At 36.5% G+C, this 23,715-nt stretch overlaps 1 protein-coding gene across 3 annotated transcripts in view; it reads right to left on the bottom strand.

The window, feature by feature from the left end:
* Positions 1-23,380, bottom strand: part of PRPF39 (pre-mRNA processing factor 39) — a 37,565-nt gene extending 14,185 nt beyond the window's left edge. The window contains exons 1-7 of one of the 3 annotated variants that reach the window (XM_036841738.1): positions 23,234-23,379; positions 7,752-8,098; positions 6,714-6,839; positions 6,465-6,533; positions 6,199-6,361; positions 5,952-6,070; positions 822-989 (exon numbers count right to left, since the gene is read on the bottom strand). In XM_036841738.1, the coding sequence (XP_036697633.1) occupies positions 822-989; positions 5,952-6,070; positions 6,199-6,285 (374 nt within the window). In that variant the 5' untranslated portion in view covers positions 6,286-6,361; positions 6,465-6,533; positions 6,714-6,839; positions 7,752-8,098; positions 23,234-23,379. Of the gene's footprint in view, positions 1-821; positions 990-5,951; positions 6,071-6,198; positions 6,362-6,464; positions 6,534-6,713; positions 6,840-7,751; positions 8,099-23,233 lie in introns of those variants that run through there. The other 2 variants (XM_036841737.1, XM_036841739.1) reach the window with 2 other exon arrangements.
* Positions 23,381-23,715: the final 335 nt, after the last annotated feature.

Below are 23,715 nucleotides of genomic sequence, written 5' to 3'. Positions count from 1 at the left end.
TTTGTTAGTAAAGAAAAATTTAGAAAATCACTTACTTAATAACTACCTAAAGTTTACAGACTCTACCACAATAGTAGTTATAAAAATTATGACAGAAGTATGTATGGCAGTTAAGAATAGCAAACATTTATCATTTATCAACACAGTCCTCATAACTTTCTTGTTCAGAAAGACTAAGTCCGTATTAGTGGGATCCTTATTAGTGGGATACTTTGAATACATCAGAAACATGGAAATCACAGTACACAGAACTAGTTGTTTTAACAGCACTCATTAAAACGAAATGATACCAGTCATAACAGATTATCATAGTAGAAAATTAAACTGAAATTATTTTTGATTGTTCGAATATAAACAGGACTTACTACATAAAATACATTCTTTGCTCTTTTGGATATAAGATGTTATGTGAATCACAAGAATGGACCTTTAGTAAATCATTATGTTTTAAATAAGCATCTATTATGTGCCATGTACTGCGTTAACCATAAAGAATAATTAAACTTAGATTCTTTTCTCTCATTCCTTCACTACTCTGAAATATCTTAGACAAAAGACAGGATTCCTATCATTTCCTCACCTATAAAACAGATAAAGAGAATCTTCCGTCTAAAACCAGTAAAGTTCCTAAACATTTTATGAGCTATACTGAAAGTGTCAAAATTTAAAAGTGTATAACTTGTGATTATCGAGCAAGAAAATTTATTCCTGTTTGCGTCTAATGGAATCTTAAATTTCAAGAGAATAAGTATCCTCATTATTGGAAATTAATTACCTGAGTAATCACAAAAAAATTTTAACGACCTGATTTTTCCACTCACCTCTGAAAATGATGACTATACAGCTGTGTTGGAATACCAAGAATACGATCATATATAGCTGTAACTTCTCTCAGGTTTCCCTGTTCATTTTCCCAGTTTATATACATTTCCCAGAGTCTGTCAGATCGGAAATCTGTTCCTGCAGCTAGAACAGCATGCTCAAAAGTTCTGAAAAATTAAATTACCTCTAAGTTATCTTTCCAAGATAAAATCACTTTAAAAATATTTCTACACTTTGCAATATATACAAATATCAAATCATTGTCATACTCCTGAAACTAATGTTACATATCAATTATACCTCCATTTCTAAAAAAGCAAAAAAATAAAAATAAAATATTTCTAAATTTTAGAAGATAATGCTAAATTCAAAATTATATTCAACTTTATACAAGTAGAGATTAAAGGGAAGAAGGAATAGTAGAAAAGTGTATGATAGTTGCTTAAAAAAAAGAGAAAACAAACGGAATAGGTAAATGTAATTTTATGTAACTGTATATTGTTTTATATGATATAAATTTGCAATGCAAATTACATTGCAAACATATAAGAGTAACACAGTAGACACTAAAATATTCGTTAAACTTGAAATGTCTGTTGAATAGATTCCTTTAGGGCAAAAGACAAAGAGACAAAATTTATCTCACTTTAAGAAATAATTTTCTGGCAAAACAACTCTCCAACAAGGGGTCCAGCTGCCTTGTCAGGTAATGAGAAATATACATATATTTTAAAACTCTCAAAATTCTCTAATTCTAAAATTCCACAGTTACAGTTTACTACAAAATCATTTATTTTAAAATACTTAGCTCATTTGAAGAGATTTCTGTAAGCAATTTTAATCACTGGATTTGATATCCCAATGGAATAAAATTTTAGATACATGTTTTCAAAATAAATATTAGAATCAAGAGGGATTTTTAACAGTATAAACTACACTACCTAAATTAATCTACAACGTTAACTGAATGCCAATCAAAGCTCTAAGAAATTTTGGATGGAAGAGAAAAAAACAAATTCTAACATTCATCTAGCATACAAAGATGCAAAACATTTTTGTAAAAGTACAAAGCAGCAGGCATTTTCCTGAAAGGTATCAAAAGAAACTAGAAAGCTATAATAATTAAAAGTATGGCACTGGCCTGGTATCGGAAAAATGGATTAACAAAACAGTTCCCAAGAAAACAAAATAGACCTATGTATATGTGAGAATTTAGTATATGATAAAGTATTTTAAATCAATGCACAAAAAATTTTTTTTTAATTTAAAAAATAAAAAATAATAAATCATTGTAGAAAAGATAGACTATTCCAAATGGAAAAAATAAAAGGTTAATCTGTGACTTGCAAAAGACACAAACTAAGGTTAATCTGTTTCACAAAAGACACAAGCTAAATGTCAGGTAAGTGAACTATAAAAAAAAAGCCTATAAAAAGAATTAGAAAAAAATTCAAGATTTATATATTCTTGGCAAGATAGGCACAAAACTCAGAAACCAATAAAAGATTGCAAATTGAACCACAGTAAGAAAAAAACAAAAACAAAAACAAACCTCTATATGATAAAGATACACTAAACAATGATGTGCCAAAACTGGGGTAAATATGTTTAATACACATAAGGCATTGAGAGAACATGCGTGTGTGTGTGTGTGTGGGGTACGTGCACACACGTGTATGTTTGTGTTTGAGATTTTCAAGGGAGTTAAAATACATGTTATTCCTCTGCAGAATCCCAAAATGATTCAGGAAATTAATGCACCAGACACTAAGAAAACTGGAGGTAGCTGGAAGAGGAAGGGTGACAGGTAATGAACAAAATGTTTAGACGAAGGTTTGCTTAATGAATGGTAAGAGGCCTTGAACCCACTTTCCTGCTCAGCTATGGGATTTCAGAAGCTAGGTATATGCTCCCCAGGCAGATCAGATGATCCTTCAATGAAGAAACTGCTTGGTATAGGAATAAGATATAAGGATTCCAACACTGGGAGTCCCCCAACAAAACCCTGAGTAGCCACCTGATCATGCACTGTGAAGCCCTTTATGCCAGCTAACAATGTAGTACAGAACTTCCATTCAGTTTATTAGTATTGAATCTTTAACATGAGCAGAAATCCAGAGATCAAACATATCAGATATGAAAACAAGCAAACAAACAAAAAAGAGAAAACAGTGCGGAGGGCAGAGAAAATTTCAACTATCCTTAATACCCTCAAAGAAATGTTAAAAAGATATGCAGCCAGGGACTTCTCTGGTGGTCCAGTGGTAAAGAATCCACGTTCCAATGCAGGGGACGCGGGTTCGATCCCAGGTCAGGGAACTAAGATCCCACATGCCGCGGGGCAACTAAGCCAGCACCTCAACAAGAGAGCCCGTGTGCCTCAAACTACAGAGCCCACACACTCTGCAGCCCACGTGCCACAACTACAGAGCTCATGCGCCCTAGAGCCTGCGCTCCACAACTAGAGAGAGAAAACCCGCACACCACAACGAGAGAAAACCCGCACACCACAACTAGAGAGAAGGCCGTGCACCGCAACAAAGAGCCCGCGTGCCACACTAGAAGATCCCACAGGCCTCAACGAAGACCCCGCGTGCCACAACTAAGACCAGACACAGCCATAAATAAATAAATAAATAAATAAATAAATAAATAAATAAATAAAAATAATAATAATAAATAAATATATGGGACTTCCCTGGTGGCACAGTGGTTAAGACTCCACACTCCCAATGCAGGGGGCCCGGGTTTGATCCCTGGTCCAGGAACTAGATCCCACATGCATGCCACAGCTAAGAGTTCGCATGCCACAACTAAGACCTGACACAACCAAAATAAAATAAATAAATAAATATTTAAAATAATAATTAATAAATATTTTAAAAAGTAAAAAATTTGGATATTAAGAAAAAAGATATGCAGCCATATAATAAGAATAGGAGGCTATAAAAAAAGGAATATTCAAAGAAGAGGAAAGATTCTTAGATACTAAAAATCTTATGGCAGCTATTAAAAATCCAATACAAGGTTCAAGGAAATACCTCAAAAAGTCAAACAAATCCTAGGAGATTGAGAAAAAGGAAAAAGATAAGAAAATTAAATGATTAAAACAGAAGGTCCAATATCCAACTATTGAAAACAACAGAGAAGACCAAGGAAAAGAAATTATCAAAATAAGAATGAACACAATAATAACATTTCTAAGACTAGAAAGATGTGCTTTAAAGCATCCAGATGGAAAAGGCCCACTAAGTAAGCACAATTAACTAGAAAAAGAAGGTCCACACCAAAGCATTACAATTGCAGTTACAACAAAGATAAAGAGAACATTTTAAAAGCTTCCTTGAAGAAAAACAAGTCACATAAAGAGAATTCAAAAGAAGAATGGTATAATACTTCTCAAAAGCAACACCAGAAGAGAGATGGAGAAATGCCTTCAAAGCCCTAAAGAAAAATTACTTTCACCTCAAAATTCTACACCCCACCGGACCATCAATTGTTTCAGACATAAAGATACAAAAAAATTTTTTTCATTCCAAGCATCCTTTATCAGGAAGTTACGGGATGCACTCCTCTAAAAGGCAGGCATGAACCAAGAAAGAGTAGGATCTAACAAGCTCTAATAAATAGAGCTTGAAACCCAGGAAAAAGGTAAAGACATCTCCTAGAATCATGATAATGAGGAAATCCAAAAACTGCTGTAAAACCGAATCAGAATACAGCAACCAGTCCAGATTACAGAAGAGGAGGTTCCAGGAGGGCTATCTCCAAGAGGGAGGAAAAAAAATGGAATTTACATTTCTCAGAACATAATTCTCTTTTTGTAATGTTCAGATTAAGTAGAATAACACTAGATACATACATTTTTTAGTTTCAAAAAGTAACTTATATAGATAGCATTTGTACGTGTGGAAAGTCAGTATTAGCACTGACTACTGAAAGTAGCTGTTGGAGGGGGTAGAAAATTTTAAATGTTTAAAGAAAGCCAGGCAAATGGGAAAAAGGGGGGAGGGAAGGAAAGGGGTAATTACAGGAAAAACAAAAAGCTATGAAACCTATCCATACTGGAAAGATGAGGAATGGGAAGACAGGGTATAAGTGAACTAAAAATTCTCATCTACCATAACAGAATGATAATGTCTATAGGCAGTGAGAGAGAAGCAGAAAGCAGTAGAGTGCTACTGTTATAAACATGTTGGAAAATATCAGAAGAAATGGCTAAAATATTTAAAGAGAGGTGGAGGGATCACTTTTTGTTACAAGCAGTTTAACATTAACTTTTTAAACTACATGTACATATAAATAATTTGATGAAAATAAAAACCAAAAACACATTTTAAATTCCTATAATCAGTAACAAAGACAATCCAAAAGTAAAATGAGCAAATGACATGAACAAGCAATGTAAAAATGCCTTATACAGACAGCATTTGAAAAGATGGTAAACCAGGATGACCAACCTACAGATATGTGAACTAAGATAATGAAATACTACTGGAGGTTTAAAAAAAAAAAACATGGCGTGACTATGGGAAAATGACTACCCTCATACACTGTGGGAGTTTAAAATTGGTACCACTTTTAAAAGAACATTTGACAAAACATAGCTGCGATTCCCTTTGACACAAGTTCCATTTCTAGAGTGCTCTACATAAACGTTGACTTGTAAAGAGATGTTCACTGAAGCACTAATTATTTCCTATAAATAAGAATTTGGTGAAATAAAATATACTACCTTGATACTATAAAACACTCTTGCAATGGCTAAAAAAAATGGTAGGGAGAATTTCTAAAACATTCTGTTAATTTTTTTTAAAAATCAAACAAAAATGTGTAATATGTATACACACATATATGTACATCTATGTGTATCTGAAAGAACACACCCCAAGTAATTAACCATGAGAGGAGAGGGATTGGGGACATAAGGGGGTGTGGAATGGTGGAGGACTTTGTTATGTACATTTTTTAATAATCATGCATAAGTTTACTATGTGTATCATTTTTTTAATAGTGAAAAAGAAAGTTAAACTTTTAGTTTAGCATTCATGAGTAGTTCTATTATCAGTATCAGAATACTTGACTTATTTATATCTTTAAATACATTTAAGTATCAGTGTTTCACATACCCTCTTATTGTACTGTTTGTCTCAGGATCACCAGGGTCCAATGTTTCTTTTAAGAAGTTTATATAATGTATCCAAAGGTCAACACTAAGAGGTATTGCCTGAAGCCCCCGGCGATACACCTAAGAAGAAAACAACAAACTGTACTTCAAATATTTAATTATTTCTTAACAGAGAGGCAACACTGTGTTATCCGGTGAACCTTAGAAATACTAATTACTGGAATTTTGTTTAAATAATCTACCATTACCATTTGGGTGGAGGTTGGATAGAACATGGCAATGTTCTGATCCCCACGTGCAGAGTCTTGATCTTCAAAGCGCAGCAGTCCCTGCATTCTGACCGGGTTGTGTGGGCAGGCTTTGGGTTACAGACCATAGGGCACAGACCCATTAGAGCATCAATGACAGCGTCTGACCAAAAATGCAATAAGACGTAGCAAATGTGACTAGCAAACCAACTATATTGTTTGGAAAATGAGAAATAAATGTAAGTGAGAGAAAAGCCCTGCCCTACTTGTTAAGCTGCAGTGTAATACAGAGGCTTGCACTGCAAAGCTTGACAAACTGTAGAGGTTTAACGCACCTGCCAACAAAGAGAGAAAATATTAGCTACAAATGCCACAAGAGTGACAAATGCAAATAAAATACCCTATAAAATTGTTTGACCATAAATCGTAGGTACTGCCAGCCAAAAAAAGTCTGTTTTGTTATTATTTGGCTTACAGTACCTAACGGAGATAACTTTATTCAGTAATGTACGCACCTCATCTGATTGTTTAATGTTGTCATGCCGCTTTTCGAGGTCTGCATACTTTTTCCAATAACCATAGCAATACGGATAGTGTATGAAAAATTTGTCAAACGCTTTCCTGGCAGCCATCAAGTGATTCTGATGAAAATAAAACAAGGTGTTTAAACATCTTGGAAATTTTTGTCACAAAAACTATTATTCCTTTCAAATGTACAGGCATACCTCAGAGATATTGCGGGTTCAGTTCCAGACCACTGTAATAAAGCGTATTATCGCAATAAAGCAGGTCACACAAATTTTTTGGTTTCCAAGTGCACACAAAAATTCTGTTTACACTACACTGTAGTCTATTAAGTGTGCAATACCATTATGTCTAAAAAAACAATGTACATACCTTAATTTTAAAATATTGCTAAAAAATGCCAAAACAATTACAATAGTAACATCAAATACCACTGATCACAGATGACCATAACAAACATAATAATGAAAAAGTTTGAAATACTGCAAGAAATACCAAAAATGTGACAGAGACAGGAAATGAGCAAATACTGTTGGAAAAATGGCATCAACAGACTTGCTCGACGCAGGACTGCCACAAACCTTCAATTTGTAAAAAACGCAGTATCTGTGAAGCTCAATAAAGTGAAGCGCAATAAGACGAGGTATGCCTGTTATTATCTCAAAATAAACGGCAGGCTTAAAAACCACACACACAGCAGCCCTTTTTCCTACAAATGCAATCTTATCCTTTGAAACAGAAGAAACTAATTCTGTCAAACAGCAATGTAATTTTTTTATTTCAGCAATTTTATACACACATACATACACACACCAATTATTACAAACATTAGACTTTGACTCTAATACTTTCCATAATGTACAAATGCTATCAAAATTATTTTTGAAGCTAAAAAATATTATCTAAAACGTTCTTCAACTTAATCTGAAAATTATAAAAGAGGCAACTTTAATTACAAAACAATAAGGCCTAGTCTGATATTACTTGATTATTCTGTCCCCTCTAATCCCATTTAAATAGTTACTAACCTCCTGTTCTACATATTGAAGCAAATATACCCAGCCTGTAAAATCCTGAGGATTACTTTCTACAGTTTTCCAAAACTTTTCATATTCTGGAGGGAAATTTGCTTCTGTTTCTGTCACTGGAAGATCCACAGTATTTGCTATTTCATTTTCTTCCGTAGTTGTATTCACATTAGGAGATCCATCAGGTGACTGTTCCATTTCTGTAACATTCATAATCTCAGTACTGAAATCAGTAGACTGATCTACCACTACCTCTGAACTGTTGCCTGTGCTGCCATTATTGGAATTTCTGTACTCATCCATGTGAGAATTTTGCATGGCTGTTTATTTTTTCTTCAGTTAATGATCTGTGGAAACATAAAGAGAAACATCTTCCAAATGTTTATTTGGCATCATCAAAACCACCTTTTAAAAGCCCAAGTTAGCTATTAAAGGAATATATTAATTTGATTCTTGAGCTCTCCTGTAAGTCATAATCAGAAGGTTTATTAGTTTTTATATTACAAATTAAATTTTACAACAAATTTTCCAAAATTCTGCCAGTTTATTGTTGACTGAGTAAAAACTAGCTCCTTCATCTATAAAACAGTGAGTATTGAGCCTGCTCCCTAAAGAAGCAATCATATCTAGAATTCAGTGTTCCTTAGCTAGCTAAGAATCTAAATTTTAATGTCTGAATGCTATCTTGCTACCAATCCTGAAAAACAGCAATATCTTTAATATCTGTTCTGGAGGCTTTAGCTAACAAAACAAATTCTGGTCATGGATATAAATGTTTCAGAGGGAAATTCATAACTTAGCTCAGGATAGATTTTTAAGAAGGTTATACTGTTGAAATATATCTATAAATTTTAAATCCTAGCAGCTAGGTTTGATTTTATTATAGAAGATACACATTAAGGTTTTAAAATTAAAGAGTGATTTTTAAAATGAGTAAGTGTTACTAAAAACATAGCTATAGAAGAAATAATAATAAAAAAATAAAAATAAAAACACAGTTATAAGGGAATTCCCTGGCAGTCCAGTGATTAGGACTCTGTGCTCTCACTGCTGGGGCCCCGGGTTCGATACCTGGTCAGAGAACTTAGGTCCCACAAGCCACACAGCCAAAAAAGAAAAAATCATAAAAAATGTATTTATGAAAATTTTACCATGTGGATGGTTACTTCATAAAATCTTTTAAATTAAGTCATCTTATGGTTAAGGCCATAAAATAATAAGGAACTATTCTTTTATCCTGTAAGGTAATACTACAATATATTTTCACAATTCACTTCATCTCTTCCACTAACAGTTTAAATGGAAACTGAATCATTAAATTATAGGGCATGTCTTCTTTTTAAATAGGGATTATTCTCAAAACTAAACAGACCATAAAATTGATTTACTCCTAAAATACACTCAGAATACATGAGTAGTTAATATAGCACAATATAATGTAAAAAAGGATTAAGACTAAATGAATTCAAAGAAATAAATGCAAGTGTGACCAATAAACATATGAAAGGACTGAATCTTTACTAATAGAGATGTAAATTAAAACAATGAGATATCAAATTGGCAACAAAAAGATGTTTCTGGAGGACAGTCGCACAAAATATACCAAATGGCAATTGTGCATATTTTATGTTATGTAAATAATCAGATAAAAAACATTTATTTGTTTAAAAGCATTCACTAGAACACTATTATAGCGAAAAAAGAGGGTAGTATTAAGAACACTGCTTTAGCAGGTGGCATATTTGTACAATGGAATAATAATAATTTAAAAGGAAATATGTGCACCTGTCTTGATATAGAAAGATAACCACTACATATATATTATATGCATGCTACACACAGATCTGTAAGGATTTATACCAAATTAAAATACACTAACAATATTAGTTGGTGTTAATGGCTGTTCTCCCCATATAACTGGGCTGACGCTTTCTTCTTCTGGCTTATCTGCAATTATTTAACTGAAGTTGAAAAAAAAAAAAAGGAGGTATTTTGTTTCATTTGTTTTGTTTTTAAGAAAAACCAGCTCCAGATATGACATGCCAGTGGTTGGCTGGATACAAAATTTTTTTTTTTTGCAATTTTATGCCTCCTTTAAAAATCTGGGTTTCTCTATAGTCTACACAACCTAGCTCCACATAATAGTCACTTAGTAAGCTATTTTTTTAAAAATACAAATTCATTGGCCCCAACACCAATGATTCTGAGTTCTAGGCTCAGGCCCAGAAAGTTGTACTTCTACCATGTTCTCTGAATGATTCAGAGGAACAGAAACTTATTCATGGGTAAACTCTGAACAATGGAACTGTTGCATCAAAGACCTGTGTATATTAAATTTGGGAATACGCTGACAACTTATCTTTAGGAAAGTTGTACCAGTTGTACCATTTGACAAGACACTTTTAGTTGACTATCCAACATTCCCTCTCACCATCTTCTCTCACCATCTTCCTAATAAAACATTGTTTTGGTTCAGAGCAGCAATATACCTAACCCCATGTAAGGATTATGAGTCTGAAAAGCACATCTGCTGCAGAGCTCTGGGAACAATTTTGCTTTTCTGATAAAAGGGACAGTCAACAAATAGTGTAGGCTCTACCACTTTCTTCTTACTTTGAATGTGAACATATCTGAAACAACTTGTATTCACAAAGCAGTCAAAAGAACTGGCCAGGAAAATTAAGAAATGCCAGCCCTGACATCATCAAGCTGCTAATAACACAATGCCAGCTTCATACTGTGTAAGAAAATAAGTCCCTATTTGCTTAAACTAGTATCAATAGATGAGTTTTTCTATTACCTGCAGGAAAATGCATTCCTAACTAACCCACTAATGAGATATGGACATGAGAATGTCCATTTTTCCATCTCCTCTTGTCAGCACTAGGTATCATGAAACAATTTTTGCTCATCTGATTAAAAAAAGGAAAAAAGAGAGTAGTACCTCATTTTGATGTGCACTTCTTTAACTACAAGGATGTTGAATTTCCTTTTTTTCCCTTAAATACTATTTCACATCCTTTGTCTATATTTTCTTTTTTCCAATTTATTTATTTTTTTATTTATTTATTTTTGGCTGAGTTGGGTCTTTGTTGCTGCACGTGGGCTTTCTCTAGTTGTGGCGAGTGGGGGCTACTCTTCGTTGTGGTGCGTGGGCTTCTCATTGCGGTGGCTTCTCTTGTGGCGGATCACGGGCTCTAGGCGTGCAGGCTTCGGTAGTTGTGGCTTGTAGGCTCTAGAGCGCAGGCTCAGTAGTTGTGGTGCACGGGCTTAGTTGCTCCGCGGCATGTGGGATCTTCCTGGACCTGGGCTTGAACCTGTGTCCCCTGCATTGGCAGGCGGATTCTTAACTACTGCACCACCAGGGAAGCCCTGTCTATAATTTCTACTGCATTTTTTATGAATGGTTTGCACAAGCTCTCTGTAAACTAGAAAATGACACACATTGTAAAACATTTTTGAGTTTGTCTTCTTACTAGTTTTAGCTTTTTCTGTGTGTATTGAAGGCATCTTTTAAATTGTCATGTAGATTTGAAATCTGGATTTTAAAATATGTCCATTATTTCAAAATGCAGTATGAAGCAAATTTTTTCCCAAGAAAGGATAAATTTAAAATGTTAAATCAAGTGAACTTTGAGGCTGAATGCCACTGGAAGAATTAGTTATAACCAGGTAAATCTAGGGAATATTTTTTAAAAAGGAGAAGAAGAAGAGGGAAAGGAGAAGAAGGAAAGTGGGGGAAGGTCAGGTGGGGACAAAAAAAAGTTTTCAACACTTGATGCATATCCAGCACTATACTACATTCCTTGTAGAGAATACATAGGTATAAGATAAGGTCCTCATTCTAAGCCTTATTAACTATTAGTAGTTGGAGAGCGATAAAAAAAACATGCAAAACAATTAGAGGGACAGACAAAATTTCAAATGAAACAAAGTCAAAGTTTAGAAAAATCAATTGAAAATTATAGGCATCTAGCAAACCTTCATGAAATACAGAATTTGGTCTTCACTTTGAAAAACTATAGATTTTGGAACAATAGTGAAAGAACGATAAATTATTCCAAAATAGTGAATAGCCCACTTGACTTGACAGAACAACCCTTCTTATTAACAGTAGACAAGAAGACGCAAATTAGGACTGGTTCCAAGACAAGAAGGAAATAAGACTGACCAGAATGAAGAGGGTCTGCATTGGGGAAGTGAAATGAAAGTAAGCAGCGTGGAGCGCAAGAGGAATCTGAGAAGAAATAATACAACCAAATCTAGTTGGTACACGATAAAGGACAATCCCGAAGTTTCAATATTAGACTACCAGAAAAAATAATTCCCTTCTACTTGAATGACTGATTATTGTCATAAACTTTTCCAAGTTTACCAGTTGAGACCCTAGGAAAAGGCGCAGAAGCTTTTCAACTTATTTTGGTCTCTTTTGCCCCCTCCTTTAAGGAAAAGACACATTTGAAGACTAATTTTCCAGATACAAATTAGTCATTATTTTGTATCTTTTTTTCAAAGCATACTGTCAAAAAAACAAATGGAAAGTTGTTAGTTGATACATTCTGATTCATTTATTACCTGTCCTATTCTAACTTCATACTTAAGTGGGACATAAGGGTTTCTTCTGGAATCAGCAAATTTACCACACCCCTGGATCTTCAGAAATGATCAATTACTCCACACCCTCCAATTACAGTGTTATAAAAAGAGTTAAGAACGCCAGCCTTACCCTTAGGGAGATCATTTTTCTGATTACTTCAAAAAATTACATGGCCAAAAGAAAAATACACTAAAGTTATTTTTTAATAAGTTATTCTAACATATACTTCATAATGTGGCAATTACTAGTACCAGTTTATTCTTAACAACCACCAATAACTTCCAACTAGCAACATAAAATGGCAAAGGGGTAAAAAACAACTATCAAAAGGAAGAAAACAACAGTGTGGTATTGGCATAAAGACAAACAGACCAATAGAACAGAAAGCCCAGAAATAAATGTTGGACAAGGGTCCCAAGTTCACTCAATGGGGAAAGGACAGTCTCTTTAACAAATGGTGCTAGGAAAACTGGATATTCACATGCAAAAGAATGAAGCTGAATCCTTATCTTACAGCATATACAAAAGTTAACCCAAAATAGATTAAAAATCTAAACGTAAAACCTAAAACTATAAAACTCCTAGAAGAAAACATACGGGAAAAGTTTCATGATATTGGACTTGGCAATGATTTCTTGGCTATGATACCAAAAGCACAGGCAACAAAAGCAAAAACAGACAAATGGGGCTACCTCAAACTAAAACTTTCATGCATCAAAGGACACAATCAACACACTTAAAAGACAAACAGCAGGGCTTCCCTGGTGGCGCAGTGGTTGAGAGTCTGCCTGCCAATGCAGGGGACACAGGTTCGAGCCCTGGTCTGGGAAGATCCCGCGTGCCACGGAGCAACTGGGCCCGTGGGCCACAATTACTGAGCCTGCGCGTCTGGAGCCTGTGCTCCGCAACAGGAGAAGCCGTGATAGTGAGAGGCCCGCGCATCGCGATGAAGAGTGGCCCCCACTTGCCGCAACTGGAGAAGGCCCTCGCACAGAGACGAAGACCCAGCACAGCCATAAATAAATAAATAAATAAAAATAAATAATTAAAAAAAAAAAAGACAAACAGCAGAAGAGGAGGAAATATTTGTAAATCTTATATCTGATTAGTAGTTAATATACAGAATAAAGAACTCCCATAACTGAACACTCAATTAAAAAACAAAAAAACGACTTAAATAGACATTTCTCCAAGGATGATAAACAAATGGCCAACAAGCACATGAAAAGATGCTCAACATCACTAATTATCACAGAAATACAAATCAAATTCACAGTGAGCTATCACGTCAACACCGATTAGGATGGCTACTATCAAAAAAACCCAGAAAATAACAAGTTTTGTCAAGGATGAGGTGAAACTGGAACCTTTGTGCATTAACTGTGGGATTATAAAATGGCACAGAAAATCAAATGGAGTTTCCTCAAAATATTAAAAATAGAGCTACCATATAATCCAAAAATCCCAGGGACTTCCCTGGTGGTCCAGTGGTTAAGACTCCGCGCTCCCAATGCAGGGGGCCCAGGTTCAATCCCTGGTCAGGGAACTACATCCTGCATGTCACAACTAAAAGATCCCGCAAGCCTCAATGAAGATCCCACGCACATCCATGAAGATCCCGCGTGCTGCAACTAAAACCTAGCACAGCCAAAATAAATAAATATTAAAAACAAAAACAAAAATCCCACTTGAGTATATATCCAAACTAACTGAAAGCCAGGTATCAAAGAGCTATCTGTATACCCATGTTCATAGCCGCACTATCCACAACCACCAAAGTAGCAACCCAAATGTCCACCAACAGATGAAGAAGTAAATAAAATGTGATATATATATATAATGGAATATCATCAGTCTTTAAAATGAAGGAAATCCTGTCATACACTACATGGATGAACCTTGAGGTCATTATGCTAAGTGAAATAAGACAGTCGCAAAAAGACAAGTACTACATGATTCTATTTATATGGGGTATCTAGAGTTGTCCAATTCATAGAAAGAGAAAGCTAAATGGTGGTTATGAGGAACTAGAGAGAGGGGGAAAAGAGGAGTTGTTGTTTTAATGGGTATAGTTTCAGATTTGTAAGATGAAAAAGTTCTGGAAATCTGTTAAACCACGTGAATATACACAACACTACTGAACTGTACACTTAAAAATGGTTAAGAAGGGACTCCCCTGGTGGTCCAGTGGTTAAGATGCTGCACTTCCACTGGAGCGGGCGCGGGTTTGATCCCTGGTCGGGGCGGGGGGGTGTGGAGACTAAGATCCTACATGCTGCGCAGCATGGCAAAAAAAAAAAAAAAAAGATTAAGGTAAATTTTATGTGTTTTTACCACAATAAAGCTTTTTTTTTTTAAAGGAAGAAGACAGCTAAGCTATAACTAAATTAGAAAGACAAAATACAAGAGACTAGGAATTAGAATTTCCAGATCTTTCTTTCACCATAAGAAGACAAAGTATAGTGTGGTAAATATAGAAAGAACAAAGGGGTAGAGGAGGGTGAGTCCTACTTCTCTCCCTTAATAGCATGAGATTCTAGGTCAGTCTTACTTTTCCCACTTCCAAATAAGACTAGCAATACTTGTATTATCTGCTTCACAGGGCTATTGAAAACTTCGGATGAGATAAAAGCATGTGAAAGTCTTAAAAACTATAAATGCACATAAATGAAGATACCACTGCAAACAATTAATTCCCTGGAAATTATTATCCAAACCTAAGGTGTTATACTTTAAAATTAATAACAAAAATAAAAATGAACTTTACAATGCATTTAGAATTTGTTTTGCAGAGGTTTTAAGAGGAGGAAGAAATAAATCTGTTGACTTTAACTTCAAAAAACTGGTAATCAACACAGCATTTATCTGAAGGCATTTATTTCTTGACTTTTCCATTTTAGATCTTTTTTGCTATTAGAGAAGATACGGGTTTAGTTATTATACATGCACAGTTTTCCTCTCATGTGCTCCCAATACAGTTATATCAGGTTGGGCTTAAATCAATATTCAAGTTTACATTATGACCAGGTAAACATTTTTTTCAAGCTATCTTGTACACTACAATTACATTTGCTTGCTTCTCTTTCTTTAAATCTTTCCTCATTTTCATATGTTTCGTTGCCTTTGAAAAATGACCCCACATCCTTGAGGTCTCATAAAGGTCCTTCAAAAACAATTGTCACTCATACTTATCAATTCTATTTTCCCTTCCAGAGCCATCCTTTCTAAAACCATCTAATCTTCTGCAACAATTTAGACTGGCTTGTCCTGTCTAGGTTTGTCTCTTCATTTCGATCCAAGGAATTCCTTTCACTTGTCCCCTTGGTTGAATCTCATTTATAATAAAATCTTTTTCTTTGTTGACTTACTTAAGTAAGGCAACAAGCATTCTGGGAACAAAGAAGACAAACAGGGCTGATGATTTCACCATTCAATATATAAACTTTCATTCAACTTCCCATTTTCGCTAAGACCCTTCACCCCTGCCCCACCTCCCACCAGCTGTGCCAACTTCTCTGCTTTCGTCCTCTTCAAATAACGAACATCCAGTTTTCTGCTGGCTATGCTAGATGGAGAAGGAAAATCCAGGGTCTAAACTACTCTAGACTTTTAACAAATCTTACAATTTTTTTAAAAAATTATTTATTTATTTATTTATTTATTTTATTTATGGTTGTGTTGGGTCTTCGTTTCTGTGCAAGGGCTTTCTCTAGTTGTGGCAAGCGGGGGCCACTCTTCATCGCGGTGCGCGGGCCTCTCACTATCGCGGCCTCTCTTGTTGCGGAGCACAGGCTCCAGACGCGCAGGCTCAGTAACTGTGGCTCATGGGCCTGGTTGCTCCGCGGCACGTGGGATCTTCCCAGACCAGGGCTCGAACCCGTGTCCCCTGCATTGGCAGGCAGACTCCCAACCACTGCACCACCAGGGAAGCCCACAAATCTTACAATTTTTAGTTGCATTCAGCACTCCCATCTTCAGAGGCCCTTGGAACCTGAAATTCCTGAGCCTTTCTGGGATTTCGTGGGAATATCCATCTTGTTTCTTATTAACTTCCCTCTCTGCAGGCACAGAGCTGAACGCAAAAAAATGAAAACCTAAGTTAATCAGTTAAAACTGGTCCATCTGCTTTCTTCCAAAATGCTGAATTCTCATCTGTTGATACCTCCTCTTCTGTTCTTTATCCTTTTGGGTTTATTCTATTTTATTTCTTTTTTACTTTATCTGATTTATATTTTTCACTTATTTTACTGAATTTAGGTATGCAAATTACTCTATGCTGAACCCCTTTTATTTAGTATTTTTAAAAATCTCTAACCAATATCATTTCCTAGTGTAATAATATTCATTCAACAGATATTTAATGAGCTAATTCTGTGTGTCAGACACTACTATTCTAAGCACTGGAAATTTAGCTGTGAACGAAACAAAGTCCCTGCTCTCAAGGAGCCGACATTCCAGTGGGGAGATAGAGACTTTTTTTATCTAACTACATTTCTAATATGTATGTGGTACCAAGTGCTAAGAACAAAACAAAAGAGAGGATGAGGTAGTAAGAAAGCCAGTCATGCAGCTGTCTGGAGGAAGAAAATTACAGGCAGCAGAAGGAGCAAGTTCTGAGATAAGTAAGTGCCTTGTCTGGCACGTTCACAGAAAAACAGATCAGCAAAAAGGGCAGTATGGCTGGATTTGCTTAAATTTCCTCAATTTGACTTGAGTTCTTTCTAAGATTTGTCTTTACTAAGTATATCACAGTAAACTCCCTCACGTAAATGCCTATTTGTAAAAAGCAATTTCCTTTGGGTTATATTCTCAAAATTCAGTATGTAGCATAAACCTTAAAATTAAGCATAGCTTTGACCTATGTTTAAAAGAAAATATTCTAGAATTTTCTCAAGAAATAATGATGAATCTACAGGCAAATTATTAGAAGTATTAGACTTACAAAATTATTGGCTAAAAGAGAAATATGTAAGAATAAGTAACATTTCTATCATTGGAAATAATTTTTTAAAGGCCATATGAAAGAATTAATCATGAACAAGCATGTTCTACTGCAGTATTTTTCCTAAGAAAATAACCATTTGTTAGTACACTATGTAGTCCAGCCCATATCACTCCGATGAAAATACTGATTTCTCATATTGACCTAGCTGCCACAACCAACGGTGGGTCAGGCTTTATCCTCCTAGATCTCCATTAATGCCCTATTTCCTTCTTAAAATTCTTTATACCTCCAAGAAGTAAATCTATTATGTTACCAGTCTCCCAATCTCCTCACCTCTTCTATTTTTTATTATTTTTTGAAATTTCTATTTTATATAGGAGTATAGTTGATTTACAACGTGCATGTTAGTTTCAGATGTACAGCAAAGTGATTTAGTTATATATATACATACATCTATTCTTTCTCAGATTCTTTTCCCATATAGGTTATCACAAAGTATTGAGTAGTTTCCCTGTGGTGTACAGTAGGCCCTGTTGATTATCTATTTTACATATGTAGCGTGTATATGTTAACCCCAACCTTCTAATTTCTCTCTTCCCCCTCACCTTTCCCCTTTGGTAACCGAAAGTTTGTTTTCTATGTCTGTGAGTCTATTTCTACTTTGTAAATAAGTTCATTTGTATCATTTTTTAGATTCCATATATAAGACATATCATATGATATTTGTTTTTCTCTGTCTGACTTAACTTCACTTAGTATGATAATCTCTAGGTCTAGGCATGTTGCTGCAAATGGCATTATTTCATTCTTTTTTATGGCTGAGTAATATTCCACTGATATGTACCACATCTTCTTTAACCATTCCTCTGTCCATGGACATTTAGGTTACTTCCATGTGTTGGCTATTGTAAATAGTGCCGCAATGAACACTGGGGTGCATGTATCTTTTCAAATTATGGTTTTCTCCAGATACATGCCCAGGAGTGCTTTTGCTGGATCATATGGCAGCTCTATTTGTAGTTTTTTAAGGCACCTCCATACTGCTCTCCATAGTGGCTGTACCAATTTACATTCCCACCAACAGTGTAGGACAGTTCCCTTTTCTCCACACCCTCTCCAGCATTTATTGTCTGTAGACTTTTTGATGATGGCCATTCTGACCAGTGTTGAGGTGATACCTCACTGTAGTTTTGATTTGCATTTCTCTAATAATTAGAAATGTTGAGCATCCTTTCACGTGCTTTTTGGCCACCTGTATGTCTTCTTTGGAGAAAAGATCTTCTGCCCATTTTTTGATTGGGTTGTTTTGTTTTTCTAATATTGAGCTGCATGAGCTGTTTGTATATTTTGGAGATTAATACCTTGTTGGTCACATTGTTTGCAAATATTTTCTCCCATTCTGTGGGCTGTCTTTGCATTTTATTTACGGTTTCCTTTGCTGTGCAAAAGCTTTTAAGTTTAATTAGGTCCCAATTGTTTATTTTTGTTTTTATTTTCCTTATTTTAGGAGGTGGATCCAAAAAGATATTGCTGCAATTCATCCTGAAAAGTGTTGTTCTGCCTATGTTTTCCTCTAAGAGTTTTCCCTCACCTCTTGTATAATCTTCCCTCCCTTTTGCTCTCAAAGTATTTGTCCTGTATCCCTATTATAGCACTCCTATAAAAGTTGAAATACATAACCATCATGTGTCTTTTGCTCTCTAAGTATTTGTTCTGCACCTCTATTATAGCACTCTCATAACAGCTATATTATTTGTCCTCCTCCTTACCTTGGTCACAATGGATGAAGTATCTCTGCTGCTACAAAAGGTCAAACCCTGAACTCATGACTTGGATCACTTCTCCCACCCATCTTCTCAAGAATGTTGCTTCTTGGGCTTCCCCGGTGGCGCAGTGGTTGAGAATCCGCCTGCCAATGCAGGGGACACGGGTTTGATCCCTGGTCCAGGAAGATCCCACAAGCTCGTGTGCCACAACTACTGAGCCTGTGCTCTAGAGCCCGTGAGCCACAACTACTGAGCCCGCGTGCCGCAACTACTGAAGCCCGCACGCCTAGAGCCCGTGCTCCACAATGAGAGAAGCCACTGCAATGAGAAAGCCCATGCACCGCAACGAAGAGTAGCCCCCACTCGCCGCAACTAGAGAAAGCCCGCGCGCAGCAACGAAAACCCAACACAGCCAAAAATAAATTAATTAATTAATTTAAAAAAAAAAAGAATGTTGCTTCTTAAATTATCTTCACTCTCTCCTTATCAGTTTCTCTCAGTATATATTACTTCCATTAGCCTTCAAACATGTAAAAATATCTCTCATCTTTTATATAATAATTTATAATATACATACTATAATTTAGCTTATAAACAACCAAAGGGCAATCATAAGCTATGTTAAGGATTTGGATTTTGTTCCAAGTACAATGGGAAGACAATGAAGTCGTCTACTTCTACACCCTCCATTTACTCGTAAATTTGGATTCTTCTTTATCACTACTCTGAAATTCCCCCAAGATCACAATTTCCTTGTTTATAAATCCAACTGGACATGTTCTGATTCATCTTTCTGATCTACTCTTCACGGCATCCAACAGTAATGAGGACTTCCTCCCTGAAAGGCTCTCTCTTCTTGCCCTTTACTGACATATCACAGTCACCTAGTTTTGTTGTGTTTTCCAGTTCAGCTCATTTCAGCTTCAAGGTCTTAGTGTATGCAGTTTCTTCTACCTGGAATGCTCTCCCACCCCTGTACCTCACCCCCACACTCTCACTCAGAGCTTTCAACCTAACTGAAGCCCACTCATTAATCTGGGCACATTTAAACATCCCTTCCAGAAAAGTATTCCCATACCCCCCAAATTAGTTAGGTTCCCCCAATGATGCTTCCATAGCATCCTTTTTCCCCATAGCACACATCACATTTGTGATACTCATTCAATGTCTATCTTCCCTTGTCTCAAATTCCCTGAGAATAAGACCCAGGTCTACAAATACGTAGAGATACAGTACACACGCAGGCCTAGTACGCACTTAATTCATTGTATAATAAACAAAAAGCACCATAGGCCTTACCCTCCACCCAGAGTCCTAGTTTATTACTTTCATAATCAATTGGAGAGTTGTATAATAAAGTGCTTGGGCTTTAGAGCCTGATAGAACTGAATTAAAGATCTGGCCCAGTTTCTCATTAGGGAACTTTGAGCAAGTTACTTAACCTCTCTAAACCTCATCCACAAATAATCACACATACCTTGCTATAAAGATTAACTATCCTCTTCTTTTATACTGCTACTGTTACAATATAAATAATTATTCTCTCCCCTCTTGAATAATGTTTTTCAAACATTATTCAGAATGCTTCAAACCAGCTTATTTTTTTTTTAAAGGAAAAATACAGAGTAGAAAAAATACATCAGAGTGCAATGCACACGTTAAGGGCATACTGTTGAAATACACACAGAATTCAACTATTGGATTATTGGATTGAAATGTTACATGTACATCCTATTATGGGTTGCAGTCAAAAAATTTGAAAAACATTGCTACACTATTGCTACAGATAAATTAATATTATTAGAATATTAAATTCAGTGAGAACAGGGCCCTTGGTTTTGTTCACTACTATGTCCCTAGAACCTAAAATAGTGTCTAGTATAAAACAGCACAATAAATATTTGTTGAAAGACTTGAATGCTGTATCTGGTCCCAATTTAACTTTTCTAACGTATTAATCCTACAGTATTCCTTACTGTCATTTACAGAGGCCAACACATTCTCTTGCCTGAGCCTGGGCTCATGCTATTCTCTCAGAATAACAAAAGTTTCCTCCTTTTCTCAATTCACCAAGCCAGTCGATGCCCTTTTACTACTCTGTACTTTCATATATAAAACCATATGAGAGACATAAAGTCCACAAGTATAAAAGAAAACATGATATATTAAAAGTGAATATGCAGTACATGAAAAAATACAGTTCTACATCAAGTTCATACAGTTCAAGTTTTAGTTCAGTTATGACATACATCTAACAATTCAGCATGCCATCTTAAAATTTAAAAGCTCTTTTGGAGGATGACTTAAATAACCCATACTCAATTAAAAATGAGAAGTCTGATCTATTACCTTCTTTTCTATCTCTCTATAGGCATTTATGCTGACAGAGGTACTCAAAATCATACCACTGATTATTCTTTTCATAAAGAGGGCAACACATAAAAATCTGAAGTCATCACTAAGGACTGAAAGTCAGGAGTTTGAGTACTGCAAATCAACTAGCTCTGCAATCCAGAAGTCACTCTGTGCCTCATCCACACATAAGCCAATTTGAAGACCCAAAGTGTTTAGAAGAAAAGAGGCTATCATAACCACTGGTTTTGGAAATTGTTTTCAGAGGCTGAGCAGAATGTTCACAGATTGACCTTTTTAAAGTTTCCACGTATTAAGCACTTACTATGTTCCAGAAACTGGACTTTATTTACATAAATGTTTCTATCATCTTTGGTCTTTGAAAAAAAAAAAACACCATTTGGCTGGAACTACTTTCTTCCCCCTTTGGCTACTTTTCAAAAAAAAATTTAAAATCCTATGTTTTATGCAGAATTATTTGTTAGCATACCACAGAAGTTTCTGTTCTCTCTCTTCTTTTTTTTAGGTTATTACAAAATATTGAATGCAGTTCCCTGTGCTATACAGTAGGACCTTGTTTATCTATTTTATACATAGTAATTTGTATCTACTAATCTTTCTCTTGAAAAAAAGCCACACACACAATTTTTATCTTTCCCGTATTCAACTACAAGTAAGCAAGTAAAAACACTACCAAATATTCTGACACTAAAAAAATTCTGCTTTTCAATTCTCACTTCAAATATCTCTCACCACCTACTAATTAGCCATCTTTGGTAACCCCTAATTATTCCAGAGTTCACAATCTTAAAAACTTGTCTTCTTTAGTACAACTCCTTTCTTCACTTTATCCCTACCAGAGGCTGAAGAGTGGAAAATTCCAACTTTTGCAATTTTAGAATGAGGTTATAAAGGGGGGGGGTGGGGAGGGACACCTGACAGTAGTTGCTTGTTTTTTTCAATCCACTTAAGCTCTCCAAGCCAACAACACTTAAGTTCCAACATGAGTTTCATATTTCCCTGTATGAAACTTGCTTTCTTAGGTTTCAACCTTTGCAACTGTAAAAAGAAAAGTGTTACGTATTTCTGAACAAGGATCAGTTGCCAAATAACCTGATGTCCTCAAAGAAAAGGCAACATGAATATTAAACTAAAATTTTAGTAGGCATAAATATAGTACATAATATGGTACTTAATAACACATTAAGAGCAGTACTACTACTTAACTTAAAGATGTGATTTTTGGAACGAGAAAAATACCAGTGTTGGTCTCTGGCTACAGAAGGTAAACATTATTCTTTAATGTTTGGTTTTTCTGCTTCTACCCTATCCTGCCAAAAGCTTTAGCTGATCTTTGGGGTGCTGTGACTCAGGGTCCCAGAGTGTGGCTTTGGTTAGAACGCGAAACGCGCCCTACAAGGCGCCTAAAAGTTTAACACAATTTGTATTATATTCTCCCAATCCTCTGGGTCCCTTCCACTTCCAGTCGTCCCAGCCACAGTGATTCCGAACTCTCAGGAAAGCATGGGCTTCAGACTTACCCCCAAACCTCTTCCTAAATCAAAGTGGAGGCCCACATTTCCCCTCCCGTCCTGAAGCACCGGCAGAGAAACGTGTGGTCTAAGAAAAGAAACCTCGCACCGCTCCACCCAACAGGTGGGAAGGAGAAGGGATGGACAGCTGGGCCCCGAGGCCAAGGCAGGCCTCAAACAGGGCGGGAGAGGGAGGCCGCAGCCTCAGCGCGGCCTGAAACAAGGCAGGCCCCTTGCTGCCCCGCGTACCACCCCCTCCGGCCAATTCCAAGGCGCCCGCCCCAGCTGACCTGACGATGGATGCCACTCAATGCCATGAGCCGCAATCTGGGCCAACCGAGCCGAAGAGGGCACTTCCACCGTCTCTGTCCCCACAGACACCACAGCAGACGCCACCACCGCCGCAGCCGCCTAGTCGAGAGTGCGGCGCGCATGCGTCGGTGTCCCCGGAGGCGAGGAAGTCACGTGGTTGCGCAGCGCGCAGGCCTCGCCCTCCGCGGGATCGGCGGGGGCCGGTCCTGCCCGGCCACGCCTTGCCCAGCCCAGCCCCACCTCGCCCAGCCCCGCCCCATTCCCCGCCCCGCCGCCACGGAGGGCGGGGCCGCTGCTCCAATCCAGTTTTTCCTCCTCTGCGGGGACTTGCAGAGCAGAAAGAGAGTGTTGAGCGCCTTCCACACCCCTGATTTTTAACACAGACAGCGCCCCGCCCAGTCAAAGAAGAATACTGTTACTATTTTTGGGCAAACAACTGCCTAGGCTCACGCCTCTACCT

The sequence above is a fragment of the Balaenoptera musculus genome, chromosome 2, assembly GCF_009873245.2.
Source record: "Balaenoptera musculus isolate JJ_BM4_2016_0621 chromosome 2, mBalMus1.pri.v3, whole genome shotgun sequence".
Classification (NCBI taxonomy): Eukaryota; Metazoa; Chordata; class Mammalia; order Artiodactyla; family Balaenopteridae; genus Balaenoptera; species Balaenoptera musculus.
The sequence above is the reverse complement of the archived record's forward strand: the minus strand, read 5'-3'. Positions and strand labels throughout refer to the sequence as shown.